Genomic DNA, 14163 nt, shown 5'->3' on the forward strand with positions numbered 1-14163 from the left:
GCAGTGAACGCGTAAGTCCTCTTGGCTTGAAGCAAGCATGGTTGTGTGTTATATGACATATTACAGATTGTTAATGGGTCTTCCTTGAATGTTACTGCCATGTTATTCATATTGTCCAGTTCCTCAGATTACCAAAAAGTTACAACCTTGACAAAATTAAAAAAAAATTTAAACCACACAATAGCTCTTGCTCTCTTCAAACAACTGCATTTTGATCCGTATACAGGTTCCACATGAGCACTATAAAACATTTTGAAATTCCAGTTCTTTGCAATGTTATCTATAATTTCTTAGGATCCAACGTGGAATGCCTTTATATAGTCAATAAAATACAGACAAATATCTTTCTGGTACTCTCTACTTTCCACCTAAATCCATCTCACATCTGCAACTAAATGTCATTCCATGTCCACTTCTGAATCTGGCTTGAATTTCTGGTAGCTCTCTGTTGATGTACTACTGTAACCAAGTTTGGATTATCTTCAGTAAAACCCTATTTGTGTGTGATATTAATGACATTTTTAGGTAATTTCTGCCTTCAGTGGCTTCATCGTTCTGTGGACTATCGACCTCTTCTAGGTGGTTGGGCCGATGGGTGTCTTCCAAGTGCCTTGGCCTGAGTACTTCCAGTGCCGCATCCATTTATGGAAACATTTCAATGGTTTATTGCCTATTCCTGGAACACTTTTTATACCAGTGCCTTCAGTGGAGCCTGGGTGTTTTCAGTACCATTGGTTCTTGGTCATAGGCTACCTTTTGAATGGTTTGAATAGCAAGCAATTCTTTTTGGTAACTGTGTATTGCTTCCATCTTCTTTTGATGCTTCCTGTAATATTTGGTGCATATAATTATTCAATATTGAAACGAGGTGTGAGGGTTTACTTATTTGTTTTTATTTCTTCGGTTCTTTCCACTTGAGAAATGCTGGACATACATACTCTTCTCTTTGGGTCTTGTAGCTCCAGGCATTCAATCAAATTGATACCACAACGCTTATTTCAAAGTCTTTTGAAAACCCATTTGAGATATATTATATATATTCAATACATATTAGTGCTATTGTTACTACTAAAATGAATTCTTGCTATTATTACAGAAGATAATTCAGAGGAAATACATGGGACTTTTGGTTTTGAAATAAAATTAAAATTTGTTGACTATGGTGTATAAACATAGTCATTCTTCTCCATAAGTTGTTCATCATCTGGTTGAATCACCTCCAACGTTTCTTCCATTTCTACGGACACATCTTTATCTTTAGGGTTTTTATTGTTATTTGTAAGTTATTAAAGGCACTTATATCCCTATGCTTGAACGGAGGAAGAAGAAAACAAGACAAAATAACTGAGGCCACCACCGACCCACGTTCTGTATTCCTTTACAGCTACTGTTCTCAATGGGATAGTCCAGGAACTGCAACTTTGGAGAACCCAGGATTATTCATCGTTGTGAGGCAGCCTAACAAAGTGAAGCTGTTCTATCGATGTCTTTGGGAAGGAGGAACGCTAGTCTCTGACCCGAGGGCTTTCTTAGGCTCTGATTACACTCACCTCCTCTTTAATATCATTTTCCAATTCAGCATCAAGGAAATCCAATGTTACTGGCTCCTGAGATTTAGGGTTCTACACACAAAAATATAATAAGTAAGTAAATATGATCGTGTAAAATGATTTTATGCATATGACTATTCAATGAAAATTTAAATATGAAAAATTCTGTAAAACGTACTTAACTCAGAGATGTAAAATATTTATTTTCTTTCATGTATTTTTTTAAAAAACCAGACACATAAAAAACTAAATTACAAGAGCTAGCCATCTGAGTTTTCAGCAGACAGAATTGTGCTGTGTTAGATGATACATTTATGATCACAGGAATATAACTTTTGAAGATGCTCTCAAAATGTTTTCTTTTGTTAGTCAGACAGAATATGGGCATTTCTAACTTATCAAAAAGAACATAAGCAAAGGCATTTGCTATTCTATAAAGAAATCAAGAATTTTATGAGGGAAAAATGTTTTTATCTAAATTTACTAATAAAATAAGCTCTTCCTTCTTGAGATATATAGAAAACCTGCACATTTAATGCATATGTTGAATCCTAGAGACACATTATGTCACATTATGTCATACTCAAATTAAGACAAGATTTTATATTAAAACTTGTGATCATGGTATAAAGATTTAAGTCTAGATAAGATATTATAATTTAAATGTAAAGATAACAACTGCCGAACTCAATACCATTTCTTGCTTCAGTATCTATAACTTTTGGAATATTAGATTTCTTACCTGTAATAATAAATGAAGTTATATTTACAATAAGATATACAATTTATTTTTTTTACATTATTATAACAAAAGAAACCATTTGCCTGACAAGTTTATCTCATATGAGATCATTTAAATTCTCAATCATAAAATGAAAACTCAATGAACTATTTGATAAATAAAAACCTAGTCATAGTTTAGTAGAAAAATAAAATCCTAATAGATATGTAATTTTATAGCTTTAAAATTTTATAAAATGAATTTTTGGCATTTACTAAAATAAATATTATCAAACTCTAAGAATTAAATAATAACACAAAAAACATCCTGGGCTAGCTTTAAGGTCACTAATATTTCAATAATTTCAGCCTCCCAGGCTCTTACAAAATATGTCTAAGTCATTAATATGCTAATTACTGTTTCATGAGGATAAACTACCAAAGACAATAATTTTAGTTAAAAAGGTATTGATTTTATAATTATGACAAAACTATTTTCCTTAAAATAGTAGTTATAATAATAAAACCTTAAGATTTTCATGGCTTTTGATGAATGGAGATTCTAAATGTTAAATTAAAAATGATTTTGGCATTTTTATTGAAAATATTCATTGTTTATTACTCTTTCTACAGTAAGGAAGTTCTATAACATTAAAATAAATATTAGATTTTTTAATAGGTGTAAATACTGACTATTGTTTGGACAGTATCATATTTATTGCCTCAGAAGTAAATAATTCATTTGAAGTACAGCATATTTCATTTGAAGAAAATAAAAATCAATACTGTAAAACTTGCTATATCATTGTTTTTAAAGGAAAACATAGAAGGTCCCTGGCAGAGGGATACTCTAATATCTATTGTATTGTCCACATATGTTTATTCGGTGTTCCAGGGAACAAGCAAACCATTTCACGCAAGTACCATCATTGCCATTAAAATGTAATGCACTCACAAAACCACAATTGAAATAATCAAAATGATAAAATGTAAACAGAAATAAGAACCTTATCTTACATGCAATGGATCATGCACAGCATGATCAGACCCCAACAGCATGCAGGGAGGCATTGTCAAGAATTGGCAACACGAAGACCATGGCCCAATCCAACATCCAAAGACAGAGAAGAAAATGGAATGATAAAAGGAAAACGTCAATGCATAATGTCTTCACTTCAAATGGCAATCTAGCTGGGCACCAAAAAACGGAAGGAAACACAAATAACTGAAACAGTGTCTGAAGAGCACGCCTTGGAAAGAGAAGGCCCCAGAGAAGTAAGACCGGGGACACAGGTCTGGGCTTCCATAATTTTGCATGATATGCCAAATATCAATCACATCTTGATCAAAAACTATATTTTAACTAGCATTATTGTCATATCAGCTTTGTAAATAAAATTAAACGTAGAATACAATATTACTAACACAAAAATTGAAATGATTATGACTTGGTGTTGTTATCAAAATATTAAATGTTTTTATTTCAATTTCCCAAATCGAGAAACTACGTGTGCCTGCTAATTTGCCATTTGGGATTTTTGTAGAAGTAAGTAAAAAAGAAAATACACCATTTTTCAGGTTGTTTTTCTTTTCATTACATCACAATACGTTCATGCAATATTTAAGATTGCTATCAAAATGTAAACTTCACTACATTATCCATGACACCACAGAGAATAATTTAAATAACAAAAAAGAAACATGCAGAAAGAGTAACATAAAACAATTGATTATATCAAGAAAAGACATAAACATCATTCAATTTCCATAGGAATCAAACAGGTATTTTATATTTTAAAAACATTCAGATGCATGGGTCCCATTCCAGGCCAAATTCAATGAGAAAATTCATGAGATGGTGCCTGGGAACTACAGCAATCTATAGTTTTATCTCTTGATATGTCCATTTTCTGGGTGAATATACTTCCTAGGGTAGACAATGATTGGGCAACGCGCCTATCTGCAGAAGAAACTAAAGTACCAAGGGACTGAGTGAACTACTCAAGGAAAACCGCAAACTGGAATTCAGTTTTACTAATCCATAGGTCAATTATCTCTTCATACCATACCACCTTTGCATTAAAATATCACCAAGTCTTTATGAACAAAAAATATCACATTGGGTTTCCTTTGGAATTCTGAAATTCTTTTAATAAGCTATGATGAACTGCATGTAGTATCCTTTATGCCTGCTAATTTTTAGTAGGCTTATGGAAATACAGGGCGTTTCAAAAAGCCATGGAAAAATGGAATTGAAAGATAACTTTATGAAGCTCCCTTGTATAATAACTTTAAAATTTTGCTGTCAAGAGAAAAACATGTCTGCAATGTTTACCAGGCAATAAAAATTCTGACTATTGATGTGATATTCAGGACATTGTGAATAATGCGAAGGAAAATCTTTGTAACTTCAAATCCAAAAAGTGACACCGAGGAATATAGATTTGCTTTTGCTTAGCCTTTAGTTTTTCTTAACATACACATCAGAATTTTATTTTCATTTCCACCCTGAAGTTAATTGTACAAGCCCCTTGTTAGGTTTATGCAGATTTGATATTAACTTAACAATGCTTCATTGCAGGCTTCTTTTTAGAAAGCCATCTCATCGTGATTACTCTGTGGTTAAGGTAACTATTACATACTTTGCTAGCAATGTTTGGTTAGCTGATGCATACCCTCTGTTATCATTAATAACATGTTCAACCATTGGCGGAGATGATGCTCATCAAATTTCATGCTCTTAAAGCTTGGTGTCAGGAGAGGAAGCATTGCTATATGACAATTAAGCATTTTAAAGACCAGAAGCTTCATTTCAACTCTGATTCAGCAAATCTAAATTAATCAGCAATGCTAAGCCTAACTTCATTCACAATTACCTGAACATTGGGTCTCCTTTTTCTTAAATTAACTGTTGGTATACCTACACCAATAGGCTGAAGTAACAGAAAAATTGTAATGCATCATATATCAGGATAAGTAAGGGTCCTATCCAATAGGCAATTTTGGTAAGATATTTCCTTGATGGAAAAAAAAATCTCACTGATCCACTTGGGATTCAAAATATTTGGTAGTCAATAAAGCTTAAAACTATTCTTGAGTACACAATTTTATGCCATTAAGTTAACATCAAAAGTCTTTTGCGCATAATGACTGTAACTTTCCTTTCCCCCCAAGAAAAGTTTCTATTTGGGAATTGAAACAGATGGTTTGTTTTGGACAACGTTTTTGCTGACTCAAAATCAAATCAATAAATAAAACAGGGATTTTTAGAATTTACATGATCTAAATGTGTTCTAAAAATTTTAGGATAGGGCAATGAACGTACAAATGTGCTATGCATAATTGATATATATATGGATTGTGATAAGAATCGTCTGAGCCCCTAATAAAACGATTAAAATAAAAAAAAGAAAGAAAATGCTTTGAGAATGATGATGGCAACATATGTACAAATGTGCTTGACACAATGGATGAATGTATGGATTGTGATAAGAGCTGTAAGAGTCTCCAATAAAATATTTAATAATAAAAATAAATTTAAAAAATTTTAGGATAGTGAAACCTTTATTCTTGAACTCCTGTAATTTGTGCCTTTTATATTATTATTAAGTGATACAAAAACACTATATGATTTCCCACACACGTACACATATATACTTTGTGAAATTAATAGGGAATTAAATGCTAACATTGTAGATTTAAATGGTAACTCATGAAACTTAGATTACTGACAATATCTTGTTAAATGCTTTTTAGAATTGATCAAAATGAGATATCTAATAAGAAGGCCAGTTAGTACATTCCAATTATACAACATGGGGGGATTTCAGAATACATCAGACTACACAATTCAACATTTGTCACAAAGTGCAAAGATGGTTACAGTACTCTGATACAATTAGTATCAGTTCTTTAGAAAAGTAAGTAGGTAAAACGATGTTTTATAAATATGCATACACCCACCAGAAGTACCCCAGTACTATCAAGTCAATTCTGACTTCGCCAAATTAACCCTATATAAAGTTTCTAAGGCTATAAATCTTTACCAGAGCAGAAAAACCCCATCTTTCTACTGGGGTGCGGTTTCAACTACAGCCCCACGCATAACCACTACATCATCAGGGTTCCTTGGAGAGAGGCACTGATTGTATTACTCTCAAAATTCCTTTTTGTCCTATGAAATATTTTAATGCGGGCTGGGGATGAAGGTCTGTGATCCCAGAAGTAGGGTCTCTCACACCCTTTCTTTGTTCGCCACATTACATTCCGCATCTTGTCAGGGGACTTCAGGTATGGGAATGTTATCTGAACTCTTATCAGTGTCAAAATACTGAATTTTGAAAAACTACTGAAAGACAAATCCTTAAAAACATGTGAAGAGATGAATTTTCAGCTCTGGAAGAAAGAAAAGGATGCTTGACCAGCTATCAACAAATCCATTAATAGAAATTTAACTGGTATGGCTAGCTAGGAATAATCTGTAAACACTGCCTATCCAAAAAGAATCGCCAACTGTCATGGAGGGCATTACAACCCACGGTGGGCCTCAGGAGTTACAAAGTGGAGCTGAACTGTGTCTTGCTTGTTTCAACTGCAATCTTTCACAGAAACAGACGGCCAGACCTTTAGTCCGTGGTGCCGCATCTCACTGTCAACCTTCCTATTTACGGCAAAGAGCAAACCTTTTGTGTCACCCAAAACCCTTAAAACAAACCTGTTGCCATCAAATTGTTCTTAATTACTATTTATTTTAAGCATATTTAAATCACATAACTTTACATATGTGTCTTAGACTGTCACTAACACTGAATGCCCATGAGCTGCATGCACACATCTCTATGCACTTCCGTCCAGGCAATCTCTGAATCGATTTCAATGTCATTTCGAAAGTTAAACAACCATTTGAAGGTGTAAAAAATTACAAACATGTAACGATATTCTCCTGATGTTTACTTCTGCATAGATACATTTTGCCCTACCTTTGAAAAATTAATGTATAATGAAAGGAGCTGAATGCTACATTTTATGGAAACAGATTATATTTTGAGAAATGGGTACTAAAATTAGGATGAGATGATTCATCTATGAGTTCATATTACTTCCTGATTAACTAACGCAACACATACTTCCTGATTCTGAAACCTAAGCTATGGAGTGTTAGTCTTAAATTTCATACTTATCTTCACAAATCTGCTGGGGAAAAGAAAAGAAAAACAACAAGAACAACAACTCTGGGAGTGGGCAGCGGAGAGAGTCACCAGAAGAGAGAGGAGGTGGGAAATGAGATTGGGCCCAGAGGAACATGATTAATGTGGATCAGGTTCATGGCCAAGTGCTCTCCACTGTCTTATCAAAGTCAGAAGTGGGACATGTGAAATTGAGGTAAGGGAAGTGATAATGGCTACCTTTCAGCTGAGAATATTGGTTCAGCTGAACTGGTGAGGGAAAATGATCATTGCTTTCCCTCTTTCGTATATCTTAAACCACCCTCTTGTCATCTAATGAACAAAGCCACTGCAAATGTCTTTTATAAAAGTGTTACACAGTGAATTTTAAAAGACAAACCAATTATAGCATTAATTTTACTGGACACTAAGAGCTGTAAACAAAATATATACATACCTTTGGCTGAAGATTTGGATGTAATAAAACATACCCATTAGGATCGATTGCAAAATAATAGCCATTGGGGCATAGCTGAAAAAATAATACAACACATCCCAAATCACATACTGAATATCCACATTCTTTTTATTAAAACTGATGACATATTTTATAGCATGATACAGGAGCATATGGTATCTTCACAGTTTAATTTAAAGATGCTTTTAATCATTTTTTTAAAAAGAATTGCTAAAGTGATTTGTGTCCAAGGTAAATTGGCAGAGATTACTGAAATATAAAATGCACCAAAAGAAAAAGCTGCAACTTACTGTAAAACGTGGTGTCAATCTTTTAATGTCTTCCAGTGACACATCAACTCCCATCACTCCAAGAATCAACTGATTCTAAAACAAGATGGTAAATTGTTACTATATTTTATACTAAAGTAAGATATTTCTCAACAAGTATAATACACAATCATGATATTACTTTGCTCTGAACATGGCTGCATTATAGCCTAGTTTAAATATACATATCAGATGAGGCTTCCAGACACATTCTTGATTGACAATAATCAGTCTTTAAATACATTACAGTGGGAGTTGTAGTGGTAATGCATGACAGGGAGGCAATGTGGAAAACTGCGATTATATTTATTTATGGGACACAGATAATAATTAGAAACACTCACCAGTAAATTAATGCAACATCTTAGTTTATAGTAGGATAACTTGTGCAATCAGTAAACACACATGAGAAGAGGGTCAGAGATTTTTTCCCTTTTTTTTATATGTTAGCAATATTTAAGATCTCCAACTGTTAAAGAATGAAAGTTGTACGAGAACTAATGTTTTTTGTAACCCCATTATTAAAAAGGAGTTCAAAAGAGATTTATAATAACTGAACAAATAATGCTTAAGAGTAACAGACTTCATTATATCATAAATGGAAAATAAATATCTTTTCAAATAAGAAATGTCACCTGAATTTTGTAATGAATATTTAGTATTTAAAATAACTTCTCCTGCACTATGAAATGTCTTTTTAATCATGTTAAGGAACAGAACTGCAACCCTCGGTTTAAATCAAAATACAGAAGGCAATTGTGAAAGACTGAGATACATATATTAAGTAGGTGGCATTTTATTATATTGCTAATAAAGCAATAGAAACAATCAATCAAGCAACAGAAATCAAGCATATGCCTGGAACTCATTAAGTATTTTTTACTGTATCTTAAAAATTATTAAACCATAATAAAAACTATTCATATAAATCAATTCTTTATCCTTCATGATTTAAAATCTATTGCTTGGATTTTAGTTTAGCTTCAATATATACATCTGAAGAGTAGGTAGAAAATTATGGCTATAAATAATAAAATCCTTTGTTAAAAAAAACTATGAAAATGTGAAGCTATTGTTCTTAACAATTTTTCCATCTAGATCTATATGTTTTGGAAGTGGTTTCCATCCCTCATTCTCCATGAAGAATTCTGAAATTTTTAAATTTAAATCAAGTCAAAATTTCAAAACCAAAAAGAATTCTGCAGGGACAAGATCAGGACTGTAGGGCAATATGTCCCGAATTCCCATAGGACAGCCTTTGCTACCCTTGAACAATGAGCAGGTGTATTGTTGGAATGGGCAAACATTTCCTTAACAAAGCTCTCCTGGCCTTTACTCACCAATTCAAGTTTCTATTTTCTTAAAACTTCTTTACAATACATCGTTGTGATCATCCTCTGTCCTTTGAGAAAGTCCCTTGCAAGTCCCCCTAAACCAGTGGTTCTCAATCTTCCTAATGCTGTGACCCTTTAATACAGTTCCTCGTGCTGTGGCGACCCCCCAACCATAAAATTATTTTCGTTGCTACTTCATCACTGTCATTTTGCTACTGTTATGAATTGGGCGACCCCTGTGAAAGGACCCACAGGTTGAGAACCGCTGCCCTATACAGTCATCATCACTTTCTGAGCAGACCTCTGCCTTGATTACATAACTAGCCAAGCAAATCCCTTGGAAGACCTTTTTTTTTATTATTGGCTCTTTTTAATGAAGGTGTCCTAATGAGTCTAAGACAAGTCTATTACTGAGATAACTTGTCTGCAATCATTCATTTTGTTTGGGATAAACCTAGACATGCATGAACTAGGGCCCTAGTAGCCATACATTTGGACTTATCCTAGTATGTTGCCTAGTATGGATGAGAACAATTGTGAGGCTGTCTCGGGGCGGGCAGTGTTTTCTCGGCTGTGTACAGAGCTACTGTTGCGTCAGAATCAACCCCAGAGCGCCTAACAACAACAAGGACGCTTTCCTGACATAAAATATACATCACCATGATTTCACTCTTTAGGCTCTTTTCTGGACTCTATGGATTTCTGAGACTTATTCTGAACATATGCACATAATATTGTACACGGATCATGTAATGGTTTCCAGAGTCTGCGTTTGCATTCCCATAAAAACTGAAACTGAAAACGAAGCTCATTGCCACCCAGTCGATTCAGACTCAACGTAACCCCACGAGACATGGTAGAACTGCCTCCGTGGGTTTCTGAGAATGTGACTCGTTCCCCACGTAGCAAGCCCTTTCTCCCAGCGAGTGACCGGTGGTTTCAAACAGTGGACCTTGCAGCCCAATGAGCAACCACTCCGCCACCAGGGAGGGTGCCTTTCAAGTCATAGTTAAGTAGAACAAAGTTCAAGTGTGGCTTTCAGGGCAACAGAGTTTGACCTTATTTCCTTTTTCCAGGTGATATCACGTAGATGGTTGTTGACCTTACAAGACAGTTAGTGTGTATGTATTTCCTTAGAGAACTCTCTTATCTACATTGAGCTTCAATGTCACAGTTTATCAGTCATTATTATTTATGTTATCAATTAACTTCTAACCTTTATATTTCCTTTATTTTCATCTTGGCCACCAGTAATGTTGAAGACCGGAAGTGTTCCAGTAATGACAAGCCCTAGTTCCTAAAAATAAATTAAGAGAGCAAAGGCAAATGAAAGTTAAAATTTGAACTTTCCAGCAGCATCAGCCTTTGATTTTTTTGACATTGTATCTTATATTTACTTTATAAAGAGCCCCAAATGATCCAGTAACTAATTTTACGTATCTATTAAAGCCAATTAAAAGAAATGGTAGAAAGAATATGGATGCTAGTTACTGAACATACTATGTCTAAAATAATACTCCAAAAGAGCGCTAGGCATAACTAACAGTAAAGATCACCCTAAACACATAATCAACAATATCTAAACAGATCTTTTTTTTTAACCTAAACATTTCTGTAACTTTGCAACTGCCTTTTGAAAATCAAAACTAGTTCACCTGATAATATGGGCTTCCATGAATACAGCCATACTAAAATATTATTTTAAGTAATTTATTTACCTTACCTTGTAACTGCATGGTTAATGCTTTTTTGCCCTAAGTCAATGTGATAAGTCACAAGCATGCAGCAGAACAGCATTAGCAACAGAAGAGTCATGCTATTGACACTGCATTTCTGGGATAGGTTACGTGGATGTCAGTGGTTTCAAAAGAAGCAACATAGTTTCTAGATCGATCCCAGCTGCGGTTCGCTCACTCCTGACTCCTGGTGACCACCTGTGTACCAGAGAGCTGGGCTCCACAGCCTTTTCCGTGGCTCATCTTCCCACGGTCGATCATTGGTCCTCACTTCCAAGACACCTCTGCGTGAACTCAAACCACCAACCTTTCAGTTAGCAGAGGAGGACTGACGTATGTTTACCCACCAAGGAACGCCCTAGTTAACCAGTTCAACCTCTGAAATTGCCTATGACTTAGAACCATACATTTGAAAAAACAAAAACAATGGGAAGTGAGTTAGTTGGGAAAAACAATCATAGAGAGGCTTTCAGAAAAATGGAAAAAAACAAATTTTTCGTGACCTATAAAAATTAAGATAAAAACAAACAAACACAAAAATTATATTTTGTTGGGCGGATGGTGGTATGCACCTTGACTCTATGTATTCTGAAGCCAGACATTCCAAAATGAAGTCACTGATTATTTAAACAAATTTATTTTCACACTGAAAATATTCTAATTTAATAAAGTCAAAATCTAGGAAACCTCATGAAACTGATATCCAGAAGCTAATTCAGTACAGTTATCTTTTGGTGAACTTTCTATTTGAGTAATAGTTTATATGTACAATTTAAAAAATGTTATATAATATATAGTATACATGGAAAGTTTTTCTTTGCATCACTTTTGCACATAGTCCAAGATACCATTGTCCGCTTCCAAAACCCTAACATATACCACAAATGGTATACCAGATTACTAACATATTAACCATTCACCCATGAGCTTATTGGAACTGCACTTCCATTTTCTCCACCGCTTCTTGGGTAAACCATAAAGGTGCATTCTCTCGCTAGGTACTGCACAATGATGAGAGTCCAGAACGAAATCAACACATTCTATGGCCTCCTTGGGTTTACTTGATTTGTATTTTCTAGGCATGCATTTCTAAAACAAAGATCCTCACTTTATCTTCTAAGGGAAAACTGTCTGTCTTTCTGAGCCTTCCACCAGATTGTCCCACATCTTACAGCCTCCAGAAGTATCCTGGCTATCACTTCCACCCCCCACCCCCCCACCCCCGGCTCTTCCTCACTCCTAGAAGGCATCTTCTCTGGGTGGATGCTTCACTTCTCATTAGCAGTGATTAAAAACCCTCTTGGCTCATAGGGTCTGGTAAAATGCTGCCATCTTTTTAACTGTTCCATTCCCCTAACTAAATAGGGGTTCTTTTTCTTGAGTTCCCAGAGCTCTTTGCACTTTTTCTGGTTTGTACTTTGTTGCGGGTCATTTTTAGTTCTTCCTTGTTGATATATAGCTAGAGGAGGTCTTCAGAAAGCTCCTGGAAAAAGGGAATGGAAAGAGAATGGAATTTTTTTTCATGAACTGTCAACAGCCATCTCAGATGACGTAGGCAACATTTGGGATCTGCCTGCAATAGTGGCTTCCGCAGTGGGCCAAGCATAACAACTGTGACGATGGCACAGGACTGGCCAGTGTTTCATTCTGCTGTACAGGGGTCACAGTGGCGAGTCAGACCAACTCTACCATACCGAACAACAATATGTGTACAATTTTTAAAAAATGAATAAAACATATAATGTGCTGTAAGGCACCATCAAGTTGGCTCCAAGCCATGGAATGAAACAGGGCACGGTCCAGCGCCATCCTCACAAGTGTTCCTGTGCCCGAGCCCATTGATGCAGGCACTGCGTCCATCCATCTCGTTAAGTACCTTCCTCTCTTTCGCCGCCCCTCCACTTTATCTAGCATGATGTCCTTCTCCAGGGACTGGTCTCTCCAGACAATATGTTCAAACTATGTAAGACCAAGTCTTTCCATCCTTGCCTCTAAGGAATACTCTGGCCTTACTTCTTCCAATAGAGATAGGCTTGTTCATTTAGCAGTCCATGGTATTTTCAATATTCTTCTCCAGCACCACAATTCAAATGCAAAATATATAATGGTGACATATAATTCTCAAGTCAGTAAAAAGAATACTTTAAGTGTCTACTGGACAGCCATTTCTTCAGTCCCATTTTTTTTCCCTTTCAAATAAGTTCAACTTGTACAGCAGCACATTTAGAGTCAGCATTTCCTCCCAAAGTCATTTGTGCTATCAGTCAGAACTTTACCAGCAGTGCAGACATGCTGGCTAATGAACTTCGGGTCATAGGAAACACAACAGGACATAATAATTGGTTTTCCATGTCATACACTGTTCTGTGATGGGTTTGAAAAATTAAAACACTGTGACCATAGCTTTAGATGACCATGTGACCTTTAGAAAATATGTGATGTGAAGAAGTAATAGTAGCTCAAGCTGGAGGTAAGCAAACTTCACTTTATCTTTCTTAACATGCAAGGCTATTGCTAATAGTTCCGATTCTTTTTCTAACTTCCTTCATGTGTTTATTTTATAAGAATCCCATGATAAATAATTCTAGATGGGTTATATTTTTACCCCTTGGTTCATCATTACATTCAGAAAAGTGGTATCAGGATACAAGAGAACGGCAAGTAGGAGAAGGGAATTATTGAATTTGCATTTACATTTCATAGCTTGACTTTTAAAATTTTTTATTCCCTCTACTGTATCATTAGTAAAATGGTTAATAAATTTCTCATTAAGATAAATCATACACTGATCCCTTCTACACCTCATGGTCAGACAGGCTGGTGTGCTTCTTCCATATGGGATGCTTCTCAGCTAGATGGCCGCTTGTTTGTC

General features: G+C 35.2%; 1 protein-coding gene across 1 annotated transcript in view; it reads right to left on the reverse strand.

Moving 5' to 3' along the window:
• Positions 1–14163, reverse strand: part of CACNA2D1 (calcium voltage-gated channel auxiliary subunit alpha2delta 1) — a 408675-nt gene that overhangs the window by 60302 nt on the left and 334210 nt on the right. Inside the window, exons 16-20 of the mRNA XM_045288646.1 lie at positions 10772–10852; positions 8204–8278; positions 7893–7967; positions 5147–5203; positions 1551–1607 (exon numbers count right to left, since the gene is read on the reverse strand). Coding sequence (XP_045144581.1) covers positions 1551–1607; positions 5147–5203; positions 7893–7967; positions 8204–8278; positions 10772–10852 — 345 coding nt within the window. The remainder of the gene's footprint in view (positions 1–1550; positions 1608–5146; positions 5204–7892; positions 7968–8203; positions 8279–10771; positions 10853–14163) is intronic.

This window comes from Echinops telfairi, unplaced genomic scaffold, assembly GCF_000313985.2.
Source record: "Echinops telfairi isolate 266 unplaced genomic scaffold, ASM31398v2 ScPeMD7_23;HRSCAF=83, whole genome shotgun sequence".
NCBI lineage: Eukaryota > Metazoa > Chordata > Mammalia > Afrosoricida > Tenrecidae > Echinops > Echinops telfairi.